The 27,601-nt window shown below is 34.1% G+C and overlaps 1 protein-coding gene across 10 annotated transcripts in view; it reads right to left on the minus strand.

The window, feature by feature from the left end:
* Window positions 1-244: 244 nt before the first annotated feature.
* The window catches only part of inf2 (inverted formin 2), a 38,288-nt gene continuing 10,931 nt past the window's right edge, over window positions 245-27,601 (minus strand). The window contains exons 3-24 of one of the 10 annotated variants that reach the window (XM_089120612.1): window positions 26,517-26,632; window positions 24,527-24,686; window positions 22,914-22,947; window positions 22,691-22,832; window positions 22,484-22,616; window positions 18,161-18,526; window positions 17,852-18,124; window positions 16,336-16,478; window positions 15,109-15,170; window positions 14,926-15,028; window positions 13,986-14,071; window positions 13,582-13,682; window positions 11,167-11,237; window positions 10,599-10,706; window positions 9,465-9,535; window positions 9,234-9,354; window positions 7,339-7,503; window positions 7,171-7,273; window positions 5,891-6,043; window positions 3,764-4,360; window positions 2,608-2,661; window positions 245-768 (exon numbers count right to left, since the gene is read on the minus strand). In XM_089120612.1, coding sequence (XP_088976738.1) covers window positions 2,609-2,661; window positions 3,764-4,360; window positions 5,891-6,043; window positions 7,171-7,273; window positions 7,339-7,503; window positions 9,234-9,354; window positions 9,465-9,535; window positions 10,599-10,706; window positions 11,167-11,237; window positions 13,582-13,682; window positions 13,986-14,071; window positions 14,926-15,028; window positions 15,109-15,170; window positions 16,336-16,478; window positions 17,852-18,124; window positions 18,161-18,526; window positions 22,484-22,616; window positions 22,691-22,832; window positions 22,914-22,947; window positions 24,527-24,686; window positions 26,517-26,632 — 3,161 coding nt within the window. In that variant the 3' untranslated portion in view covers window positions 245-768; window position 2,608. Of the gene's footprint in view, window positions 769-2,503; window positions 2,662-3,763; window positions 4,361-5,890; window positions 6,044-7,170; window positions 7,274-7,338; window positions 7,504-9,233; window positions 9,355-9,460; window positions 9,536-10,598; window positions 10,707-11,166; window positions 11,238-13,581; window positions 13,683-13,985; window positions 14,072-14,925; window positions 15,029-15,108; window positions 15,171-16,335; window positions 16,479-17,851; window positions 18,527-22,483; window positions 22,617-22,690; window positions 22,833-22,913; window positions 22,948-24,526; window positions 24,687-26,516; window positions 26,633-27,601 lie in introns of those variants that run through there. The other 9 variants (XM_039662943.2, XM_039662942.2, XM_039662941.2 and 6 more) reach the window with 9 other exon arrangements.

The following is a 27,601-nucleotide window of genomic DNA, read 5'->3' on the forward strand; positions in this document are numbered from 1 at the left end:
AAGCAGTTTACGTGCTTTTATTGAGTTAAGAAGCCACTACAATGAACTATTGATCAGTTACTTTTAACTTTGGCTTGAGCATGTGATAGGACATCAGCTGATAATGCTGGAACCACATCATGTTCTGACAGATATCTACATGATGAATATCTGTGGGCTTCATCACAACGCGTCCAATGACCATCACTTGTTAAGTGAGTAGGCGGGAAAGTAGGGGGAGTGTCAAAATCAACGAACAAACCTCAAACATTATTTTCCATTTTTATTTATATATAATTTAGATATTTTCTCCTTATACATGAAAATACATCCTGACATCAATATGAAAGTCACACTCAAAAAGACCACTGCAAGCACAAAATATAATCTCATCATCACTTCTGCTGAGATATATTAGCCTATTACAGAAATATTTTCGAATTGATATAAGAATGAACTAATACTTTATGCCAAACATCTTTATAACATATAAAGCTTACATTCAGAGCAATATTAATAGTGAACGGCATTTATCTTAAAGGTTTCAGAAACACTGGGTTCACTTTCCTCTCCTCCAACTGATCTGGTGTGTAAACAAAGTTTTCTAGGGAGTATCATAAATGCATCTTACACTGTGCAAATATTTAAAATGATTTGGTCAAATCTTAAGATTTAGCATTTAAAAACAGACAGTGCAGTCCACTAAAGCTGTTCCCGGAGCGACGGGATCACGGCAGGAACACGCTCAACTCCTCCGTCTCCCTTTTGGTCTCCTTTTCCTGGAGCTTCCTGAAATGAGTGGATGAAATGAAAAATACGTTAAAAAATTGAGTGGAAACATTTGGCCTGAAATGCAAAGAAAATCAGCATTAAATCACAACATAGCAGCATAATAGATGTTAACACCACCAAAGTTTCTCAAGAAGAGGATTGAGTGATTACGGTCCATTACTGAAGGGGTTAATACAGACATACAACAGAAACCAAAAAAAGTTTTCATATACATGTTACTTGTGTAATATTTAGCAAAACAATGTCTAAGCTCTTTATCCAGAAAACTATATTACATCTTTATTTTACACACTATTGGATGATCTTGAGTCTTTATGACTTATTCTGAACTATTTACTCTGCTTATCTTTCCCCCATAACAGATAAAATACCGAAGGAGACCCTAACACATGTCGGGTTAAAGGTCACGGCGGTCAGACAAACGCTCAGAATATTCACATTCTTCTGCGGTCAATCATTTACTGTTAGTCAATTAATCATTTCGCTGTGATTCACACTCTTAACATATTTAACCAATTACATAAAAATAGGCAAAGATATGCATCAAATTTATCAAAAGTGACATTTATAATGTCACAAAAGATTCTATTTAAAATAAATACTGTTCTTTTAGACTTTCTATCCATCAAAGGTTTTGCGGTTTCCACAAAAATACTGTTTTCAACACTGATAATAATCATAAATGTTTGTTGATCATCAGATCCTCATATTAGAGTGATTTCTGAAGGATCATGTGACACTAAAGACTGGAGTAATGATTGATTTGATCACAGGAATAAATTACACTTTACTATATATTCACATAGAAAACAGATGATTTACATTATAATAATATTTCACTGTTTTTACTGTATTTTTGATCAAATAAATGCAGCTTTGATGAGCAGAAGAGACTCTTTCAGGAACATTACATTTTACAGACTCCAATTTGTGCCGCCGCAGTTCACTGAACAGCCACCGGTGGCACTAAAAACAAGGGTTTCTGAATATTTTACATACACCCCTTTTAAAGGAGTAGTTCACTTTAAAAAAAAAAACTTTTGCTGATAATTTACTCAAAAAGAAATGAAGGTTTTTGATGAAAACATTCCAGGATTTTCTCCATATAATGGACTTCAATGGGGTCCAAACGGTTCAAGGTCCAAAAGAGAGTTTCAGTGCAAACTGTTCAAAGGGCTTTAAACGACACCAGACGATGAATCAGGTTCTTATCAAGCATGACTCTCCTGTTCGAACCCGTTCATCAAAATGAACGAATCTTTTCCTGGGTAAATTCGTTCATTTTGATGAACGAGTTCGAACAGGAGAGTCACGAATGTGCATCACAGAACAGAACAGAGCAAGGCGAGCATTTGAGCTTATAAAACTTAAAACTGTTATTTATTTATTAAATGAGCGATCGTTTCGCTTGATTCATCGTCTGGAATCGTTTAAAGCCCTTTGAACAGTTTGCACTGAAAGTGTCTTTTGGACCTTGAACCGTTTGGACCCCATTGACATCCATTATGTAGAGAAAAATCCTGGAATGTTTTCATCAAAAACCTTAATTTCTTTCCAACTGAAGAAAGAAAGACATGGACATCTTGGATGACATGGGGGCGAGTAAATTATCAGCAAAAGTGAACTACTCCTTTTAGACAAAGAGATTTTTGTTAACACAAAGAAATGGAATCAGTTATGAGACAAAAACTGATTTATACAAGACAAACAAACGATTCTGTCCAGGACACACCAGAAAAAGTGTATTTGAGAGACGAGATGTTAATAACAGCTGGAGGACGGGTAAGTAGAGATCGGTCCGGCGGGTCGAGCAGAGGTCCTGCTCAGTTCTCCTACCTTACTGCAACACACACGCCTTTTTAGAGCGTCCCTTGCCTCTGTTACCCTCGACTTCAGAGAGTCAAAGAGAGAGAGACACGCTGAAGAAATGATTGACATTCACTTCCAGGCTCTACAGCACTAATGCCAGATACTCACATCTGACTAGATCAAGCAGAACACACACACACTCAGCCTGAACGAGTGTTAGCGAAACTCGTTTCAGGAATTGTCATTGTCACAAAAACATGTCCAGAAAATGTCAATCGTTTCAACCGAAAATCAAAAACCTGTTTTCAGAACAATGATTATTTTTTTTTCCATTATGACATCATGTAACGACAATTTAGGTCAGAGGATCTTTAATTATAATATAATATAAAATTACATTAAAAATAGAAGGAACTAAAAATAAAAAACAATTAAACAAATAATTAAAATAATTAAATAATTTATTATTGACAATTTAAAAAAAGTGAACTAAAAATATAGTTTTACTAAATTGTAATATATATATATATATATATATATATATATATATATATATATATATATTTAATATGAATAAAAAAGTTTGTATTTATTCATATTTAAATATATTTTTAAATATATAAATATAGCGTGCTATTTGCAATGCTTTATGCTGATTGTAAATAACTGTAAAATATGCATTAAATAATACAAAAATTAATAGCCATTTTCTTTTGATCTTGGGCTGAAATGTGACTAGAACATGTTTTCATGACATTCAAACAATTAGCAAAATATCTGGGATTGTGAACAGCAGGAAAATACACTTCAGAATTTTCCAGAAATATCCCATCAGCGTCACGTTAAAATATTATTAGTGCTGGGCAACGATAAATTGCATAGAAAAAATGTTTTGTGTTTACATAACATGTGTGCACTGTGTATCATTATTTTGTATATATAAACACACGCATATTTAAAAATATTTGCGCATACATATATATATATATATATATATGTGTGTGTGTGTGTACATAACTTTTATTTTGGATGTGATTAATTGTTGCCCAGCTCTAAGTAATATAAATAGTAACTGTAAATATTTTTTTGATAAAGTAAATATTTACGGTGTTTTCAACTCATTGGACACTTTAATCAGCAGTGCTGAAAAACACGAGCTTTATTACACACATAAATAGATTACCTTCATTACTGCTTTTTTTGTTTCTTTGGAAGAAATGTTTCTTATTTTCAGGTTTCCGGTGGGCGGGGCCTACAAGAGGAGTGGGCGGGGCTTGCGGCGTCACTCCGTCTACATCATCACGTGTCTCGACACCGTTTCCCGACTGAAGCGGGTCGCCCACACACGTGTCTTTATTCTCATCGCATGGACTGCTTGCTTTCGGGTCAATATCAGCGTTTAAAGGGTCATCGTCCTTAGCCCTGACGAGTTCTGCATTACGCTTCAGATGTGGATCTGCCAGGCCGGCTGAAGCGTCAGGCTGATCTGCTGTGGTCTGATCGTGAGCTGGTGTGTCTGTGAGAGGATTGTCCTCAGTTCTGGCGCTCACACACGGGTTCAGTGGCGTATCGGGGACTGTGGAGTTGACCTCAGGGATGGTGTCAGGACAGTGAAGCTCCTTCACGTCTGAAGAAAGGCTCTCTGGGTCACCGTGACACAACGGAGAGGCTTCACTGCTGGGATTGGTGTCGCAGCTTCTGCCCGGATCTTCTGGAGTTGAGTCCAGGCTTTCGACCACTGGCGATCCCGCTTCTTCTTCGACAGACCTGACACTTGCTGCTTCGGAAGGAGAAGAGATGGGTTTGTTCAAGAACACAAGAGTGTGTGGACTAGAGAATGGAGACGTCAGCATGAAGCACAGCAGCGTTTGGGTCGGCTTGCTAACATATACGGTATATAACACGTCACATGCAGAGTACAGCTTGTGTTTGGGTAGTTGACATCAGTGTCCTGCGGTGTGACGTACTCAAAACGTTTCTCAATTTAAAAATATTAATAATTGCACAGCTTTATGAATGTGAATCGTCCACAGATGGGTCTCGGTGCAGGACTATTTCAAATGTACTAGTGAAGGTAAAAAGGCAGGGCTGCATGATTTGGGGAAATAAAATACATCTAATCACCATTTTTATAGAAATTATGTTTTAAAATGTCATAATTAAAAAAAAATAAAAATAAAAAAAAAGCACCAGGCTTGCGGTGCTTGTTTGTGATTATCAATATGACGTAAATAATAATAAATAAATAATAAATAAAACTAATTTTACTGTAAAAATCAAGTATTTAAGAAAAAAAAAATGATAATACTATTACAGTACAAATGTAAAATACAAATATTTTTCAATTTGTCTATTTTTTTAGATTATTTTGACGGGGGGAAAGCAGCCATATTGCAATTGTGCTTTATTTTGATTAATCATGCAGCCCTATTAAAAAATAAAAACAGAAAAGAAAAAAAAATAATGGAATAACCTAAAAGAAATTACATTTTAATACGTCTTTATGATTTTGCTTTAACAAGTTTGTGATAATATAATCAATATTACTGTGAAATAATAAGAAATACAAAACAATAAATATTACAATTGTAATATTTCACACCAAAAAACAAAACAAAAATGAATAATTCAGGGGGAAAAAAAATGAATTTCTTTACTTTCAAACGTTAGACCAAACTCGTTTTTTGTTGAGGGAAAAACCGCAGGGTTTTTAAGCACTTATTCATATTAGCGAATAAAAATGTTGAATTCGTTTATATATAAGAGTTAAATATAATTATTTTCCTTAAACATGCATATGTTGACCTAAACTTAATGTTAAAAAAACAAATGCGTCAACTACCCTTTCGCAGTATACAGCTTGTATTTCACATTCATTTGCATGCATGCTTGTTAACAGTGAAGCATTGATTGACAGCTCAGACTGGGGTAAACCACCAATCAGAAGCGAGGAGGAGAATCAGCAAAGCCGACCGATTGAGGAATCGCTCGAATCCCAAAAGCCCTCGACGTTCAGCTCACACACTCTATAAGTGACTGGACAAGCAAACACGCTCTTCCTTTAAAGGGGTCACATGATGATGTAATCATGTCAGAAACTTTTATTAGTTTCAATTAAAACTCTTTTAGACTGCGGTGAAAGTTACAGTGTGTTTTTATCGTTCAATAAACTCAAGATCTAGTCAAATCGGCTTCCCCTTTAATCCACTCACTATAGACAGCAGCGCACACGCCAGAAGAGCAACGAACAGACGCGTTTGAGGCTTTTGCATTGGAGCCTGTGGAGAGCCTGACGGGATCATGTTCTTACCGGACGGTCCCGCATCCCTATGCATTTCACTAGAAGGGGCACTTTCCGTTTCGCACCTGGGACGAGTCTTTCTCAGATGGAAACCCTTTCGAATATCCGCCAAGAGGTGATCGATGATGCAGCCGTCGTCCTGCGGCACGGGCCCTCTCCTGACTGGGCGACAGAGAACAGGTTGGGGTTAGTGTTGGGGGAAACGTATGGAAAGCTTGTTTCCACACAGGATAAAAACATGTAAAAAAGAAAATATGACTCAATTCAGACTTTTTTTCTTAACCCTCAGGTGCTCTTCGTTTCGGAGTCACACTTGTTATCTTCCCGGTCAAAAGTGACCGGACACCTAAAAATTTAATTTCCTCCAACCCAGTAAAACCAATGCAATTTATTTTTGTTCTATAATATTTATTCTTTGTAATTTAGTATTTTGAGACAATTTGATTGAATTTATTAATATTTATGAAATATTTATGGTCTATTTTTGCCATGGAAAAAATATTTTCATATTTTCTATATATATATATATATTTTTTTTTTTTTTCAAAAAATTATTAATGCAGTATTTTAGATTAATATAGAGTCTCGGCCTTCAGAAAAAAATTTTTTTTTGAAGAAAATTAGCACCATCTGGTTACAGTATAGAGAAAAAGCGTAGGATCATGGTGTAACCACTAGATGGCATGTACAGCTCTCTATGGAGAAGCATGTGAATTCCCCAGATGTTTATGAACACTTTTTTTTTTTGGTGGATTTGAATATATAGTTGAAACAATCTCAAAAACGATTTATTTGAAGAAAAAAAAAAAGTAAAAAAAAAAATAAATAAATAAAAATTTGTGAAATTCGTCATTTTGCCATTCATTTCTTATGGGGGTCATTTTTGACCAAAGACCACAAGTGTGACTTTTTTTACGACCACTCAGCATGCTCAGATCATGACCTCAATTTTTTTTTGTGTTCACATACATAATGCCATAAAAGTCATCAAGTTTCGTAACATTGCGATGAAGCTGTGATTTTTAAAAATTCAAAACATACTTTTTGTAATCAAAATTTATTGGTGTGTATGTGTATAAAAGTGTGTGTGTGTGTGTGTGTGTAGGGGGTTGCAAAGACTAGAAGTGAACGTCTAACATTTGGTCCCATTAACGGTTCTTGATCACATGTATGACCGAACTCACAGCAGAATAAACGATGTCTGGCCTGAACTGGATGTGACGGGGGCGTAACACCGGACACCATGACAATAAATGGACATACATTAGTTAATTAGATTAACGACTCACTTATCTTCCCATCTTCTCCTTTCTGTCTCTTGGAGTCGTCCTCCGCCAGCTGCTGCTTTCTCTTCTCGGCTTTGGCAGCTTGTTCTTTACGGGTCTTGTTTTCCTACAGGAAGGAACAGTTTAATTGGTGCTCAGGTCAATCCTGAACAAGCCACTGACGTCACAGACCTTTAAGGCTTTGAGGAAGAGCTGCCGGAAGGTCTTGAGGGTGCTGAAGAGTTCATCCAGCGAGAGCTGAACCACATCTTCACAGAGATACTGAGCCAGATCTCCTTTCCTGCCGTCGATGTTCGTGAAGCGCTCCTCCAGGGCTTTACACGCCGTCAGGTTCCTCTACAGACATGGATGACAGACGTGAACATTCATACAGTTAGAGACAATAGCAAGATGTGATTTGTTGAATAGATCACTTTTTTAATATATATTAAAATACTGTAGAAAGCAATATACAGTATTCACAATTTCATATTTTAATTTGTTAAAGTCCCCCTGTGTTGAAAATCGAGTGTTTTAATGTGGTGTTTTTAATCTGCTTTAAGACACACCATGTGTAAATTCATAAGTCCACAGTATTACCAAAGACAAAAAACATTAGCAACACACTATTACTGGAGATGTTACTGTTATGCCTCTAATGTACATAAAACGCATTAATATTCTGATACATCGACTGTAGAATTCGCTCTTCTTCTGAATCAGTTTCCGGTTCAAACATATATGACTGAATTAAACCAATATTTCCACTTGCCATCGCGTAGCGCTTACTACAGTTGAGTGAGTGAGTGGAGGCGGGGCTTATTTGGATTGTCAAATCCACGTTTACTAAATAAAGAAAGGGTTTTGAGTTACATTCAAGTTAAAAAAGCCTAAAATAGCCGAAAATATTATCCCTTAAAACTCATCTTTGATCACCAAAATGACATTTAAAAGTCTTCGTAATGCTTTAATATCTTGAATGTAACTCGACACCCTCGCCTCATTTAGTATGCATGGTTCTATGAATATGCAAATGAGCCCGCCTCCACTCACTCACTCACTGGTTGACGATAACACGTTGATCTGATTGGTTTCAAGGTGGTTTGTGACGTCAGAAACACCAGCGATTTCAAAGCGTGTTTTTGAGACTGTCTTTGGTTCACTGCAGTTTTAAGGAGGAAATACTCATTGAATTTACACATGATTTGTCTGAAATCAGATTAAAACACCACAGACACATAAACAACATTAAAAGCTTATTTTCACCACAGGGGGGACTTTAAATATGTCATTTTAATTACCAAAAACGAGTTTAAATTATTGACTAGAGGGGGAATTTAATGTACCATTTTATTTATATAAAGATATAAAAAAATATTTTATATAAAACAATTTTTATTTTTCATTTTATTTTTTAATATATTACACACACACACACACACATATATATATATATATATATATATATATACATGAAGAGTTCAGATGCAAAAGCCTCTAAATGCCATTTGAAATTTTCTTCTTTAATGATGATTTTTATCAAGCTTGTATATTTAAGTTCAGTAATTTCACTTAAATGGCAATGATAATTACCTATTAATTGTTATTTAAGTGAAATTACTGAACTTAAATATACAATTTTGATAAAAATCATCATTATAGAAGAAAATTTCAAATGGCATTTAGAGGCTTTTGCATCTGAACTCTTCATATATATATATATATATATATATATATATTAGGGCTGTGCAAAATTTAATTGCGATTAATCGCATCTAAAATAAAAGTCTGTTTACATAATATATTTGTGTGTGCTGTATATAATTATTTTGTATATATAAATACACACACATGCATGTATATATTTAAGAAAATGTGTTATTCATATATAAAATATTTATATAATATAGATTATGTATATATACAGAATTTAAGCGCAAATAATTCTTAAAAATATATATGCATACATATGTATTTATACAAAATAATTATTTTGTTCAAAAAGAATAAAATTTTTGCACAGCCCTAATATATATACATATACACATATATACATATATATATATAAACAGTTTAAGTGTTTCTACCTCAATAACCCTTAAAAACTGCTCCTTGACCTCCTCAACTGATGAAGACACCTTTTTTTCTGCATCTTTTAATCTTTTCAGAAGATTATTTGTTTCTGCCTGAATCGACTCCAGATTTACGCTGAAAGAACACACACACACACACACACACAAAGCAGCAGTTGAGACTGAAATGACGGCACTGATCTTGTGACACACACACACACACTCAGAGAACAATGGTTGTGTTACCCGGCCGCTTTCTCACAGGCCTCGATGTCTTCTGGAAGCTTCAGCAGCTCTGGGTGGTTTAACTCGGCTTCCTGGAAATCACAGACATACACAACAGCCCAGTGTGAGCGGACGGCAGTAAAGGAGGCCATTTAACAGGAATAATTCACTTCAAAATAGGTCAGACTGACACGAGAGCAGAGTTCATACTGCCAAGCTCAAACAAGGACACACACAGATCAAATCACATGGAATCAGTTCTCGAGTCATAGGAACAGTTTAAGGTGATTTTTCTCTTTTTTGGGGCTTGACAACACAAGCATCCAATCTCTGTGTACGCACATACAGGCCTGGAACAGTTACTTTTGGGTGAACCGACACTGAAATGACTAATATAATTAAACCAATACTAAATTGAACATTATTACTGCGCTTGTGACAACCATTGTTATTTATATTACAGCTGTCAAGATATATATTTTTTTTGTTGATCTAATTACAAGATGTACATCGAATTTGGCGGTGACATTACACCCAAAACATCATTTAAAGTGTTAGAAGAGAAAACTATCAAATAGACATTGCAAAAAGTAGTTTAAGAAAGAAATGTTTTACTTGATTTAACAGAATTTATTACAAATGAACTTTTAGGCAGCCGTGAGCGCGAGTATATGACGACAATTTTCATTTTCGGAAGAACTATACCTTAATGGGTTTTTGAACATGATTTAAGATTTCTATTTTTAAATGAAAGTACTGTATACTCTAAATATGAAACTAAAACTGCCAGTAGGTGGCAGTGATTATCTAAATAAATCATTGAATTATTCATTCATTTGAGTCGTTCAAACGTCTGATTCACTTAGGAATTAAGTAAATGGGTCTCTTTACGAATGAGAGTCATTGATTCACTCCAAACGACGATTCGTTCTGAAACGAAACAGCTGTGTGTTGCTCTGGCTTTATAGGTAATATTGTTCTTGACAAAATTAAGCACAAACAGACAATATTGTGCCTTAAATATCACCATATTAAATTTATTGAACCGCAGTGTAAAATATCACATTTGCGCTATTCAGGACGAAATCAGCACTCATGTGATACTGCGCAAATATACGCCCTATCAAATGATATAAATACACACATCTGCTGTACCTCCAGGATGTGATGCAAGAGGGTGATGCGACTCTTGTTTGCTTTGGTTTCGGTGAGTTTCAACAGGGAACCAATCTTGAATCCCTCAGCGTTTCCTGTGTGACTTCCCTGGCAAAAAGGAAAATATTAATAATTCACAAAATGAGGAAGTGAGACACTGAATCCAGAATACAGAGTATCCGAGGTCATATGGGCATTACAGCCACAGACTCCTCACAACATATTCCCAGTTTACATTTCAATCAAAGGCTACAGATGCAGGCAATCACTGATTTACAAATGTAATATTAATATAAACTGAGCAATAATTAATCCTATAAACATAAAACTCTTTAAAATACCCCATTATGCTATTTTTAAGACCCACAGTTTTGTTTTTGAGTCTCTTACAACAGGTTTACACGCATCCAAGGTCAAAAAGCACTAATTTTCTAAAACACATCGATCAAGGTCTCTCTAAGCTCCGCCTCTCTGAGAGCTGCTCTGCTCTTATTGGTCAGAACGCTTGTTATCATTTCTGAATCTCAGCTTTTAAAGAACTCAAGGTCATTTTAATGGCATTTCTTACATAGTTGAGGAAGTTTCCAACGTCAAGGATGAGCTTGCAGAAACTAGGCAGCAGTGAACTTCTCCTGAGACCTGCGGGACGATAATGTGTGAAAAACTTATTAAATGCATTGATGATTGCAACATCTCATGTGTTTTTATTTATTATAAATGTTATATCACTGTCTTCGATAAAGTTTTGTCTATCAATTTATGGTGTTTTTTTTTTTATTTTGGGGGTGTTTTTGAATTTATTTACTTCAAAAAGTACCATATTTTCTACGTAAATTATTTCTATGTAAATTAATTACTATGTAGTTTTTTTTTTTTTTTTTAACTACATTAAAATATCATTCCAATAAGCTCTTAGAGCTAAAACCTAAAGATGAAGTGACTTTGCTGTCACCTGGGGGCAGTTGTTCAAAACATTTAATCTGGATCAAAATAATCCGGATTTGGAAATCCCATTTTTTCAGGTAATCCGTCTTACTTTTATGGCGGTTTTTCAAAGCAACATCGGACTGGATCACCCTGATCCAGATACACAGTTTTCAAGATGACCAAATCCGGATTAAAATGGGACAACATATCACAACGTGGGCTACCAGCTATGTAAAGAACAGGTAGAGGAGCCAACATGGGGTCACTGTAAGTGTTTCTTATTTTGAGACAAAACACAAATGGGCACAAGATAATTTTTAGTTTATTTTTACTTAACTAAAAATAGCTTAATTATTAGCATGTCTACTTTATCACTGTTACAACGGTTACACAAGTCAAGTGCAAAATATAAATAAAAGTATATACACTAAATGATACAAATATATTATTTGACCAATTTACTACATTTTCTTCCTGAAATCCACCTTGAGATCCTACCCCCTGTTGGGATCAGGTTAATCCTGTTTTTTGGATCAAAGTTATCCAAATCCCACTGACAAGTTTTGAACAACACAAACTGAAGGTTTGATCCAGATTAAAACTAGGATTGGATTCACTGATCTAATCTGATTTCAGATTCCTTCTTTCCCTTTTGAACAACCCATTTTCAAGATTTGATCCAATCCGATAACCAAAATCCGATCAGCTTACCTTTGAACAACTGGGCCCTGGTGTCTTATTTTGGCTAATTTTATAATGCTCTAAACTACAGTTTTTCCCATTCATTTCTATGGGTGCCCATTTTTGACCCAAATACAAGATTAAGGAGGTTTTATTCTCACCCACTTAAAGGATTAGTTCACTTTTGAAAAAACTTTTGCTGATAATTTACTCACCCCCGTGTCGTCCAAGATGTCCATGTCTTTCTTTCCTCAGTCGAAAAGAAATTAAGGTTTTTGATGAAAACATTCCAGGATTTTTCTCCATATAATGGACTTCAATGGGAACCGGATGGTTCAAGGTCCAAAAGACAGTTAATAACAGTTTCAGATGCAGCTTCAAATGTCTTTAAACGACACCAGACGATGAATAAGGGTCTTATCATGCGAAACTCATTTCAAAACTTATTCCAAAAATGTAACTTTTCTAAGGACAAATGCAAGCCTTGCTATATTCCATATGGCTATATTCTCTGAGGCGCGTTTGTAACGTCACGTAATACTTAATTACGTTCAAAAGGTCACGGGCGATGAGCACAGAAGTACAGGAAGTACAGAATCAAAATCGTCCGACATCGTTGTTTTACCTTTTAATTCCTTTTTTTGTAAACGGCGTTTGAGTTAGTTTGCACGTTCAACCTATGCGTTCAACTTGTAAACACTGACTCTGTACTTCCGGCTACGTCGCCCGTGACCTTTTGAACGTAATTACGTAATACGTGACGTTACAAACGCGCCTCACAGAATAGAGCAAGGCTAGCATTTGTCCTTAGAAAAGTTACATTTTTGGAATAAGTTTTGAAATAAGCGATCGTTTCACATGATAAGACCCTTATTCATCGTCTGGTGTCGTTTAAAGACATTTGAAGCTGCATCTGAAACTGATATTAACCGTCTTTTGGACCTTGAACCGTTTGTTTCCCATTGAAGTCCATTATATGGAGAAAATCCTGGAATGTTTTCATCAAAAACCTTAATTTCTTTTCGACTGAAGAAAGAAAGACATGAACATCTTGGATGACACGGGGGCGAGTAAATTATCAGCAAAAGTTTTTTCAAAAGTGAACTAATCCTTTAACATTGTAGAATTGAGTGTGTTCAGAAGGCAAACTTAGGAAAAGTAGCCAAGTCTTGTACCGCTCAGATCAAGGGAAGTATTTTTTAAAAATAAATCAAAACTATTTTGCCCACATTTGTCCAGAATACGGTTTTAGGGTTAATGGTCCTTTGAGCCTGTATTTATATTATTAATGGTCTGCTGCATGTTCTGCTCCTAAATATCTTCAGCAGAGGACCACACACACACACACACACACACTCCGCTGGTGTATACTCACTTTCACAGGCCGCGTCCACCAGCTCCACCTTCGGCTTCAGGATATCGAGCACCGACAGCGTCTCCTCACACAGTAACATGCACTCAATCCTCAGCTGGTAACTGTGATAAAGACAAACTCAAGTCTAAACTAGAAAGTAAAGTTAGTCAGAAAAACACTTTTATATATGCTTGACAATTTTTTTCAAGCCAATATAAAAGTTCTCTCTAAGCTTCCTAGCATGTTTTAACCTAGCATGAACACCTTCAGTTTGACGTGGTTGTAGCTTTAAAGCTCTAGGTCGGAGATACGGTCACAGAAGAAAAAGAAATCCCGTCTAAGCTTATAAATCAAGCCAATATCATAATAACTGCCTCATGCATAATACTGGAAGAGTGAAACACTACAGAAAGTGGTGATTTTACCAGGGCACAGCCAGCAGTAAGAGGTAAAAGCGGTCCACATTGGCCAGTTTGTCTTGATCCCCTTGAAAGGATCTTAAGTTGTCAATCTGGAGAAGTAGAAGAAATCAGGTTAAAAATGCAAAACACTTAACTAACCATCACCATATGTAAATTATGCAAGTGAAGGACAGTTCAGGGGGTTGTACTGATCATTAGACATATTACAGTGCCCCTCTCATGGTTATGATGATATTACCGTCATGTAGTGTGTAAAAAAGCGGTTTGTGAATGCAAATGGAGTTTATCTCCTAAAAATAAGCAGCGTCTCTTAGATCGGAAGAGTTTGGTTCGTGTTGTTCATGTCGAGACAGCGCTGAGAAAACGGTAAGACCCTCACCATAGTTACCGTTCAGGTCACTGTGTGTCAAGAGCTGAGATTCAGATATGATAATGAGCAATCTGACCAATCAGAGCAGAGCAGCTCTCAGAGAGGCGGAGCTTAGAGAGACGAAGCGTTTCAGACACTGAGACGAAAGAGCTGACGCTGCAGGGGATATTAGGACAAAATTAAAGTGTTTTTGACCTTGAATGCATGTAAACCAGGGGCCGGTTGCATAAACATGTCTTAAGAACTAGTATGACCAACTAGCAGTTAGTTAAGGGGTAAACAGTCGTACTGTTCGCAATCAAATTAGACCAATGTACTTTTTGAAACCAACTATAAAAATGGAAGAATGATGAAAACTTGTAAGACTAGTCTTATCAGTATATGCAACTCGTATGTTGTAGGAGACTTTAAAACAAAACTAGGAGTCTTAAAAACAGCATATTAGGGGCGCTTTAAACATTTCCAGTGGACAAAAAGACAAGATTGTGAGCCTTGTTTTCATTTGCATCAAGGTCTATGAATCTGAAACACTTGTGAACCGTCATTTCGATGGTGCATTTTATTGGGAAGTACCTCATGTTTTTCCGGAAGCAGTTTCAGGAGTTGTTTCAAAGACTCGACGTCGAATTTTGAACAATCTCCTTTCAGCAGCATCGCCACAAACTCTTCATGCGAGCTGTTGGGGAGGGAATCACAGATCTTACACGTCTGGACACACTCACACACCAATGAGGAGTCAGAAACGTCTGATCTTACCACTTAAACTGCTTCAGGAATATATTCAGGTTCAGATTCTTCTTGGCGTCAATAAAGGAAATCTGAGAAACAGGAGAAAAAAAAAAAATCATCCATAACGTTAAAATCAACCCCATTTATTTACTGATGATTCAATCTAAAACGGATTCACAAACTTTATCATCTGAAACCATTTGAGCTCAAATATTAACTTAAATGAGATTGAGTTATTTCAGTAAATAAACGACAAGTTTGCGGTTTTCTCATGTTGGTTAAAAGTCACATGACAGGCAGATAAAAAGTTTGTTTTACATTTGTAAGGTTTAATTATTAGCTTTTAATCAACTGACCATTTATTTATTTTTTGTGATCAACTCTTTAGAAACAAAGATAAAACAAACATCTCCAAAAAAAAATAAATAAATAAAAGACAGGGAAGGGGGAACAGACACATCAAGAAATGTACAGTATGACAGAGAACATAGCATAAAACAAATATATATATATATATAAATAAAAAGCTAAATAAAATAAGAAATCTTTATACAATCATTCCTTCATATAATCCAACATTTTTGAAGAAAAACATTGCCATGCACCAACGATAATGGGTTTAGCCTTGTTAATTCGTGCTGTTGTACATTCACATGTCACTATTTTGTGGAGGCTATGAATCCGAATCAACTGACCATTTATTTGATTGAAAATACAATAAAACTGAAATATTATTCCAATGTAAATCATCTGTTTTCTATATGAATAATTTGTAAGCTAATGTATTCCAGCATCATTACCGAGTCACAAACGAGATACACTACCGTTCAAACATTGAGGGTAAGAAAGAAAGAAGTTAGAAATCAACACTCTTTATCTAGGACACATTCAATTGATTGAGTTTTCACATGAATCTGAACCGTTTTCACCATTTATAAACAAATGTCTCTTGAGCATCAGATCATCATATTAGAGTGATTTCAGAAGGATCATGTGACACGGAAGACTGGAGTAATGATTGATTTGATCACAGGAATAAATTACACTTTACTATATATTCACATGGAAAACAGATGATCTGCACTATAATAATATTTCACAATTTTACTATATTTCTGATTAAATAAATGCAGCCTTGAGGAGCAGTGAACGCATTTGGCAGGTGTTTTTATCCAATGTGACTCTTGAAAGATTTCCCTCAGTTCATGCATTCGCTGTGAAATTAACTCTACTGTGCATTATTAGACTCCAAACCTCTTTGAGCTCCTTCTTGACAGGGGCGGCCGGGCTCTTGTCTTTGGGCTCAGCCACCGGCAGACAGAAGAGCTCCTCGATGCTGCTGTAGTTCGGCTCCAGCGAAGCGTTCGGGACGGAGGCCCACATGGAAGGACCGTCTACTTTGAAGAATGAAAAACAAACACACTCTCAGACATGTGCAAACCAGCTTCAGATGTCCCACAAACAGACACGTCAACTGCACTGTTATTTAAATAGCATTAGTTAACAAATACATAGAATCATACATTTATATGCAGGGCTCTAGGTCACACATGCGACCAAAAATTTTCTAAAATAATACCAGTTACAGCGCGAAATAAACATGAACGAGCATCTGAAAGTGCAGAGTACAACTTATCGAAATCCGCATCTTTCACATATAATCGCTCAATCAGTGATTCAACCGTGGAAAGATGTCGGCAAATGGCGTGTAAACAATGTAATGTAAAATTTACCTCAGAAAAAAAAAAAAAAAATCCAGTGACTATAAACTCGTAAGCCAGCTAGAAAAATTAACACAATACAAGCACCATATTACATATTCATCATTAATTTAGTGTTTTTCAATATTTTATGAATGTTTTTTGAAAAGATCTGGCAAGTTTTTATGCAGCCACCATTTAAATGTTTATATTTCATATAACATTATTGTTATAAAATAAATAAAAGTGTAATTTAGGTGTTTGTGTACAAATCAGGTGATTTTTACCTTCAATATTATAGTAGGCTAATGAAGCACAACTGACTCCAAATCTCAACTAATGCTGTAAACTGTTTTTTTATTTCCTTTGTATATTTCTATTTCCTTTGTAAGTTTACTTGTAACTTGATGCTCCTTTTATTTTATTTTTACCCTTTTGTATAGATGTGAATGTTTTGCATTTATGCTGTTGATTGACTTCATGTGTTTCTGTTTTATTGTAAATGTGTATTTTTTATTTTATTTATGCTGTTGATTGACTTAATGTATTTTTTTTATTTTATTTTTTATTTTTATGTTTTTTTATTTTTATTTATGCGGTTGATTGACTTAATGTATTTTTTTATTTTATTTTTTTTTATTTTTATTTATGCTGTTGGTTGACTTTTAATGTATTTTTTTTATTATTATTATTTTTTTATTTATTTATGCTGTTGGTTGACTTTTAATGTATTTTTTTTTTATTATTATTTTTTTTTTATTTTTGTTTTTTATTGCGAGAAAATTTGCCATGTATTGTACCTGATACCCACAATAATCAATATTGAATCGAATTGTGAAATTGGTGTCAATACCCTGCCCTAACTTAAAACAATGTAAAACTAGCGCTTTAAATTTTTTATTTTTTTTTAAGATTTATATTTTTATATACAGTATAATTATGCTTCAAAAAAATACATCTTATTCTTTTTTAAAAGCATTTACATAATTTTAAGCCATGCATTTTTTCAGCTCATGCGTTCCAAACCCAGACCAGTTGGGTTTCTCCCAGTTATGCTGGTTTAGTCTCACCACTAAGCGCTCTGGAGTTGAGCTTCTGCCAGTTGAGTTTCTTCATCCTGAGGGAGGGGTAAGGGCCGTTCTTCACCGGTGCGCCGTAGCATTGACCAATCGGATTAAACGTCTTCGCCACAATCACGTCGCTCATGCCCGGAGGAGGAGGAGGTGGAGGAGGCGCACCCATACCCGGTAACGGTGGAGGAGGTGGAGGAGGCGCACCCATACCCGGTAACGGTGGAGGAGGTGGAGGCGCACCCATACCAGGCAGAGGAGGCGGCGGTGGAGGTGCACCCATACCAGGCAGAGGAGGCGGCGGTGGAGGTGCACCCATACCCGGTAACGGTGGAGGAGGTGGAGGAAGCATCTGTGATCCTGGTAAAGGTGGTGGAGGAGGTGGTGGAGGAAGCATCCCGGGTGCTGGTAAAGGTGGAGGTGGAGGAGGTCCAGCACCCGTTTTGAGAGGTGGAGGAGGTGATGGTGGAGGAGTAGATAAGGACTTAGTGGGGGTGCGCTGTGGTTCTTGGTTGTTGGTTGATCCGCATGAACACTTCAGCTTCCCGTCTCTCGCCTCAGTCTGAACGGCTTGATTCTTTCTTTGGTGACCGTTGACCTCAGAAGAACCTTTGGGCGAAGCTTCCTTGGCGAAGACGAGACGCTGCAGAATCCTCTCGCACGAGTCCATCTCAGCTGAACGGAGAACAAGAACACCTCATCAGCACATTACCGACAAAAACAAAAACTTACAATAAATAAATACATGAGAAAAGTCAATAAATAATATAATGTAAATAAATAAATGAATATATGTTAAGTAAATAAATAAGTAAATCTATAAGCACATGAATAAGTAAATAAATATGTAAACCAAGTAAATCAAATAGTAAATAAGCAAATAAATTAGTAAGTTAATATGTAAATAGGCAAGTAAATTAGTATGCAAAAAAGTCAATCTATAAGTAAATACATGAGCGAGTAAATGTAAATAAGTATGTGAATAAGTAAATAAATATGTAAATCAACAAAAAAAAAAGTAGCAAATATATAACAAAAAAATAAGTGTATGCAAATAATAGAAGTAAATAGGCAAGTAAATAAGAAAGTTAATTTTGTAAATAGTAAATCTGGAAGTAAATATACAAACAAGTGAAAGAAAATAAATATACAATTCAAAATAAAAAAATAAGTAAATTAGCAAGTAAATAAATATGCAAACAAGCACATCTAATAGTAAATAAGCAAATAAATTAGTAAGTTAATATGTAAATAAGCAAGTAAATTAAATTGCAAATAAGTCAATCTATAAGTAAATACATGAGCCAGTAAATGTAAATAAATAATTAATATATGTAAATAAAGCAAATCAATATGTAAATCGACAAGTAATTAAAGAAGCAAAGAAAAAAAGGTAGCAAATATATAACTAAACAATAAGTGTATGTAAATAAAATAAGTAAATAAATTACTACGTTAGTATGTTGTGAATAGGCAAGTAAATAAGAAAGTTAATTTTGTAAATAGGTAAATCTGGAAGTAAATATACCAGCAAGTGAAAAAGAAAATAAATATACAATTCAAAATAAATTAGAGAGTAAATAAATAAGTAAAATAATATGTAAACAAGTAAATCTAATAGTAAATAAGCAAATAAATATGTAAATAGGCAAGTAAATTAAATTGCAAATAAGTCAATCTATAAGTAAACACATGAGCAAGTAAATGTAAATAAATAATTAATATATGTAAATAAAGTGAATCAATATGTATATCGACAAGTAATTAAAGAAGCAAAGAAAAAAGATAGCAAATAAATAACTAAAAAATAAGTGTATGTAAATAAAATAAGTAAAATTACATTAATATGTAAATAGGCAAGTAAATAAGAATTGTAAATAGGTAAATCTGGAAGTAAATATACAAGCAAGTGAAAAAGAAAATAAACAAAAATAAGTAAATTAGAGAGTAAATAAATAAGTCAAATAATATGCAAACAAGTAAATAAGCAAATAAATATGTAAATAGGCAAGTAAATTAAATTGCAAATAAGTCAATCTATAAGTAAATACATGAGCAAGTAAATGTAAATAAATAATTAATATATGTAAATAAAGCGAATCAATATGTAAATCAACAAGTAATTAAAGAAGCAAAGAAAAAAGATAACAAATAAATAAGTGTATGTAAATAAAATAAGTAAAATTACGTTAATACGTAAATAGGCAAGTCAATAAGAATTGTAAATAGATAAACCTGGAAGTAAATATACAAGCAAGCGAAAAATAAAATAAACAAAAATAAGTAAATTAGAGAGTAAATAAATAAGTAAAATAATATGCAAACAAGTAAATCTAATAGTAAATAAGCAAATAAATATGTAAATAGGCAAGTAAATTAAATTGCAAATAAGTCAATCTATAAGTAAATGAGCAAGTAAATGTAAATAAATAATTAATATACGTAAATAAAGTGAATCAATACGTAAATCGACAAGTAATTAAAGAAGCAAAGAAAAAAGATAGCAAATAATAGGTGTATGTAAATAAAATAAGTAAAATGACGTTAATACGTAAATAGGCAAGTAAATAAGAATTGTAAATAGATAAACCTGGAAGTAAACATACAAGCAAGCGAAAAATAAAATAAACAAAAATAAGTAAATTAGAGAGTAAATAAATAAGTAAAATAATATGCAAACAAGTAAATCTAATAGTAAATAAGCAAATAAATATGTAAATAGGCAAGTAAATTAAATTGCAAATAAGTCAATCTATAAGTAAATGCATGAGCAAGTAAATGTAAATAAATAATTAATATACACAAATAAAGCGAATCAATACGTAAATCGACAAGTAATTAAAGAAGCAAAGAAAAAAGATAGCAAATAAATAAGTGTATGTAAATAAAATAAGTACAATTACGTTAATACGTAAATAGGCAAGTAAATAAGAATTGTAAATAGATAAACCTGGAAGTAAATATACAAGCAAGCGAAAAATAAAATAAACAAAAATAAGTAAATTAGAGAGTAAATAAATAAGTAAAATAATATGCAAACAAGTAAATCTAATAGTAAATAAGCAAATAAATATGTAAATAGGCAAGTAAATTAAATTGCAAATAAGTCAATCTATAAGTAAATGCATGAGCAAGTAAATGTAAATAAATAATTAATATACATAAATAAAGCGAATCAATACGTAAATCGACAAGTAATTAAAGAAGCAAAGAAAAAAGATAGCAAATAAATAAGTGTATGTAAATAAAATAAGTACAATTACGTTAATACGTAAATAGGCAAGTAAATAAGAATTGTAAATAGATAAACCTGGAAGTAAATATACAAGCAAGCGAAAAATAAAATAAACAAAAATAAGTAAATTAGAGAGTAAATAAATAAGTAAAATAATATGCAAACAAGTAAATCTAATAGTAAATAAGCAAATAAATATGTAAATAGGCAAGTAAATTAAATTGCAAATAAGTCAATCTATAAGTAAATGCATGAGCAAGTAAATGTAAATAAATAATTAATATACATAAATAAAGCGAATCAATACGTAAATCGACAAGTAATTAAAGAAGCAAAGAAAAAAGATAGCAAATAAATAAGTGTATGTAAATAAAATAAGTACAATTACGTTAATACGTAAATAGGCAAGTAAATAAGAATTGTAAATAGATAAACCTGGAAGTAAATATACAAGCAAGCGAAAAATAAAATAAACAAAAATAAGTAAATTAGAGAGTAAATAAATAAGTAAAATAATATGCAAACAAGTAAATCTAATAGTAAATAAGCAAATAAATATGCAAATAGGCAAGTAAATTAAATTGCAAATAAGTCAATCTATAAGTAAATGCATGAGCAAGTAAATGTAAATAAATAATTAATATATATAAATAAAGCGAATCAATACGTAAATCGACAAGTAATTAAAGAAGCAAAGAAAAAAGATAGCAAATAAATAAGTGTATGTAAATAAAATAAGTACAATTACGTTAATACGTAAATAGGCAAGTAAATAAGAATTGTAAATAGATAAACCTGGAAGTAAATATACAAGCAAGCGAAAAATAAAATAAACAAAAATAAGTAAATTAGAGAGTAAATAAATAAGTAAAATAATATGCAAACAAGTAAATCTAATAGTAAATAAGCAAATAAATATGTAAATAGGCAAGTAAATTAAATTGCAAATAAGTCAATCTATAAGTAAATGCATGAGCAAGTAAATGTAAATAAATAATTAATATACATAAATAAAGCGAATCAATACGTAAATCGACAAGTAATTAAAGAAGCAAAGAAAAAAGATAGCAAATAAATAAGTGTATGTAAATAAAATAAGTACAATTACGTTAATACGTAAATAGGCAAGTAAATAAGAATTGTAAATAGATAAACCTGGAAGTAAATATACAAGCAAGCGAAAAATAAAATAAACAAAAATAAGTAAATTAGCAAGTAAATGTATATGTAAACGAGCAAGCAAGTTCCCCTTGGTTTGAAAAAGAGCTGTGATAACGACACGACACTTTCTGATCAAACCTCGAGACATGTCTCATATAAAGCCAAACTCAAAGACCAATCAGCCGGTCCGAGATCTCCCTGAGGAACAGACCGGAGCGTCCGTCATGGGAACTCACAGCTCTGGGCGATCAGTGAGGCTCGGTTCACCAGCGACTCCAGCGCCTGCCAGATATCCACTCGCTCCGGACCCAGAAGCAGCAGCGCTTGTGTTATAGACAACAGCTGGAGCGAGGACGGGAAACTGCTCACCTGCACACACACACGAGTTACTGATCCAACTTCCAGAGAAACCAGTGAGAACTACCATTAAACACAGTGCTCACCTTATTAAAGAGAGCTGTGAAGACTTCCTGATGGTTGCTCATGTCGATTCCTCCATAAAGCCTCAGGAGCTCGTCCTCATCCTCAGCCATGGCCTCTTCAAACGCCTCACACTGGATGATCAAGTCTTCATCGTCCTCTTCTCTAAAACACACACACAAACTTGAGCTTTATTTCATGTTTAAATTCCTGTTGCGCATTGAAATGAATTCGAATGAAACTCACCTAAGCTTTGGCAGTAGTTGAAGCAGTTGCAATCCTGGAAATAAACCAAAATAAACGTAATATCCATAAATAATGCTCACAAACATCTAAAGCTCTGTGCTGAGACCTGAGTGGTGCTAAAACACAAAACAGGAGGCGGAGCTAGTGTAATAAACAGGTGAACGCAATTAAGACTTGATCACTTCTGTTTGCTACTGCATACTATTTTTGCAGCATCGTGCACAATAGGTAATATAATCCCGAATTTATGGATATTGCATGCTGTTTCACATCCTATTTTTAAACAAATAACCTGCATTCAGTGTACACTGTGCAATTAGTATGGTAGCATTCTATAATATTCTAAAAAGCATTCTTTTATACTACTCATACTACTTTTGCAGTATGCATTATGTATACCATGCACAATAACTTGCACACCCAAAATCTGTAATATAAATAATGTAGCATACTACTCTCTGAATGCATGCTATTTTTAAGACATTTAGGCAGCATTCAGTGTACACTGTGCAGTTAGTATGCTGGCATTCTATAATATTAGGGCTGTGTTCTAAAAAGCATTTTTTTATACTACTCATACTATTTTTGCAGTATGCATTATGTATACTGCGCACAATAACTTGCACACCCAAAATCAGTAATATAATAAATGTAGCATACTACTCTCTGAATGCATGCTATTTTTAAGACATTTAGGCAGCATTCAGTGTACACTGTGCAATTAGTATGCTAGCGTTCTATAATATTAGGGCTGTATTCTAAAAAGCATTCTTCTACACTACTCATACTATGCATTATGTATACCGTGCACAATAACTTGCACACCCAAAATCAGTAATATAATAAATGTAGCATACTACTCTCTGAATGCATGCTATTTTTAAGACATTCAGTGTACACTATGCAGTTAGCATGCTAGCATTTTATATTAGGGTTATAGGGTGGGTTCTAAATAGCATTCGTCTATACTAATCATATAGTTTTGCAGTATGAAATATCGTGCACAATAGGTTGCACACACAAAATGTGCAATATAGTAAATGTAGTATACTACTGTCTGAATGCATGCACACTGCATGCTGTTTCACATGCTATTTTTAATAAATAACAGGCAGCATTCAGTACAATGCACTCAGCCCAATAAGCCTCATATTATTATAGCATACTACATATTGCATCATATTATATACTACTCGTATTATATTTGCAGTATGCAATATGTTTATCATGCACAATAGGTTGCACACAGATACCTATTCAGTCGGTTGAAATGCTCAATATACAATAAGCAACAATTTTAACACACTTAACTCGTTAAGTGATCCGACTGAAATTTATTTAACTCTGATTAACATTAAATGAAATGTGACAATGTAGCATACTACTGTCTGAATGCAGTTTCACAAGCTATTTTTTAATAAATATTCAGTGCACTGTGCAGTATTATGCTAGTATTCTGTAATATTAGGGTTACAGGGCTGTGTCTAAATAGCATTCTTCTATACTACTCATACTTGTTCTGCAGTTTACAGTTAATAAACGCCTCACGTTCCATTTGTAGGGAACTGTGGAGAGTTTATACTGAACAGTCAGTAGTATTTAGTGTAATGTACCGATAAACTCCTTGCGCATCTTGTCTCTTTGCCGCAGGTCGTCGGCGCTGAAGATCAGGGCGTTAATGACGCTCAGAAGGGTCACCATGTAGGGCACGTTATCAGTGGCTCGTAGTTCGCTCATAATCACACTGAATCGATACTGCTGCGTCTTCACAGACTGTCAGAAAAACACAATGCTGTCACACATCACCGCTAATGACATGCACACTTCAGACATCTTAACTTTAAAGACCATCTCTCCTGGTGTTGAGATCAGTCCAGTCATCTGAACAGCCGAAAAGTACAATAATGATACATACATACTCAGTTTTACAGCACAAATATCTAAACATTCTTAAATTAAGAAACAAAATGACAAGATAAATGATCAAAATATAGTGAGTTTGTGCTTAAAACAAGAGCAAATATCCTCCAATGGGGTCAGAAAAATTAAAACAAAATTGGCAGATGTTTGTTCTGGTTTTAAAGACTTTATTTTGATGCATATTTAGAAAACAAGAATTACTTTTTCTGAGAATACACAGAATTCGGCCCTGCATTTTCTTAAGCTGTGCCTTTACATGACGCACTATACACTTATACACTCTGCACTTAAGCGTGTAGTGTATGAACTTTATACGTTTATTTTGTCTTTCAACATCGGAGTCTGAAAGCCCGTAATTAAAGTGACAGTCGAGTGCATGAAACGTTCCACACTTCGTTTTTTGGTAGAATTAAGTGGGAACTTAAAGCGCACTCTTTCTTTTGAATTTTCAGTGAAAACACATGCACTACTCGCTCAATTTATTTATACTACAAAATGGCGTAGAATAGTGCACAAGTACGCGATTTGGGACGCACCTTTAGTATTTCTGTCTTGTTTTTCAGCACAAATTAAAGGGATACTCCACTTTTTTTGGAAATAGGCTCATTTTACAACTCCCCCAGAGTTAAACAGTTGAGTTTTACTGAAAATATCAGTAAGCAGACAGTTTCTGGTCTCATTGACTTCCATAGTAGGAAAAAAATATATACTATGGAAGTCAATGAGACCAGAAACTGTCTAGTTACTGATATTTTTCTAAATATCAGAAAATTGGCTGAATGGATTCGAAAATGGTAAAACTCGACTGTTTAACTCTGGGGGAGAAGTAAAATGAGCCTATTTCCAAAAAAAGTGGAGTATCACTTTAAGATACTAGATCATGTACTTGAGAAGCAAAATTACTTAATTTTGATACATTTTGTTTCCACAAAACAAGACTTTCTTTATCCATTTACCATCTTAAGAAAAACAAGAACAAATATCTGCCAATGGGGTCAGAAGAACCAGCACGATTATGTTTCTGAGCTGCTGACTGATATTTTTGTCTTGTTTTATACATGAAAACAAGACTCAAAATCATCTCTCACTTTGCTTCTCAGGTAACTGTAAACAAGCAAATTCTGAAGTGTATATAAAGTAGCATTGTACTATTTCCCACACACTGATATATAAATATTTTTTTTATTTAATTTATTTCTTTAACAGGGACAGTGTACATTAACTAGCATTACTGCAAATGTACTAGGCTATTTTTCACCCATTGTCCCTGGACAGATGTTAATATTGTCTACCTTAAAAAGAAACAGCAGTTAAAACTTTACAAGGAAAATACAAAATATAAAAACAATAAAACAATTAATATTAAGCAAATATTAAGTAATGCAATCTCATCACAGAAGACACTTTCGAGCTGGGTGTCAGCTGACCCGAGAGACGCATGTTAACACCAGACACAACAAAAGACTGAGGGCATGCACATAAACATAGCTATTATGCTAAGACTGTGTCTTTAATACTAGTATGAGCAACTAACGGTTAGTCAAGGGGCGACCAGTCTTACTTTTTAGTAGACCAAACTGTTTTTATATGTAACTGACTTAAAAGTGAATGAATTAAAGAGTGTGATGATGACGGCCCCTGATATCAGACATCCAGAAGGTCATAATCCAAAAAAGCACTTGCCTTGTAATGGTCCAGAGCGTCTAAAGCGAGTGTGTGTCCCTCGGAGGAGAACATGCTGAGGGCCGCCAGCAGCTCGAACACCTGCTTCTTCACCATGGTGTTGGACGTGTCTAAAGCTGCGGGGAAAGGGAAAGCACACGCTGAGTTTGTAGCTTCCTCCACCATCATTTTCTCCCTCTCCACTTTTGGGATGTGTTAGCTGCTTATTTTTGGGGGGATGTAATGTGAACTTTGCACTTCTGATGATGGGTAAAAAAACAGTCTAAGCATGTGATGGGTGTGAATGTTGAGCAACGCAGATACTGCTGTGTAGGAATGTGTGTTTTCTGAATTGATCTTCCGAGTCGCTCCACAGTTTTAAAGCAACAGGTGGAGACGTTTAGCAGCTATTGCATTTTAGAGGAGAGAGTGTGAACATTTGAGTGAGTGAAAGATATTTGCGCGAATTATTCCTTTAACCTGTTCCTACATGTTGATAACCCTCTATGGGGCAAATTGTGAAATCACAGCTAAAATATATACCTATTTTATATACATCTAAGACTAAAATCCCTTTACAAAATGACTTTTATACACCTTTTTATTTTTTATTCTAAAAACATTTTTATTCTAAATGGTTTTAATTTACTGTATTTTATTTTTATCATAATTTTTATTTTTCATTATTTCTTATTTTTTATTCTAAACTGTTTGAATTATTCTGATTTATTTTGATTATTTTAATTTCTTCTATGTAAAGCACTTTGAATTGCCATTGTGTATGAAATGTGCTATATAAATAAACTTGCCTTGCCTTGCCTTTATTAGGCGGTCGTTGTATATAAGCGACTCGCACACATTCAAATGCATTTTCACTATCTGAAAAGTTAAAACATTAAAAAGATTGTTGAACATTCCGTTTCATCTGGTGCTGCCGTTTCATTCGGAACTCGCTTGTGAAACTGTCACAAATTCCGATGCAACATTGTTTCATTCATTGAATTCCAAATCAATGATTGTAGCACAAGTGAAATCAAAGGCTCTTCTTCTTCAGTGTCACCCACACGTTCCTCAAAAGCCTGATGATTACATTTGACACTCATGAT

The sequence above is a fragment of the Pimephales promelas genome, chromosome 15 (assembly GCF_988280905.1).
Source record: "Pimephales promelas chromosome 15, fPimPro1.hap1.1, whole genome shotgun sequence".
NCBI classification, from domain to species: domain Eukaryota; kingdom Metazoa; phylum Chordata; class Actinopteri; order Cypriniformes; family Leuciscidae; genus Pimephales; species Pimephales promelas.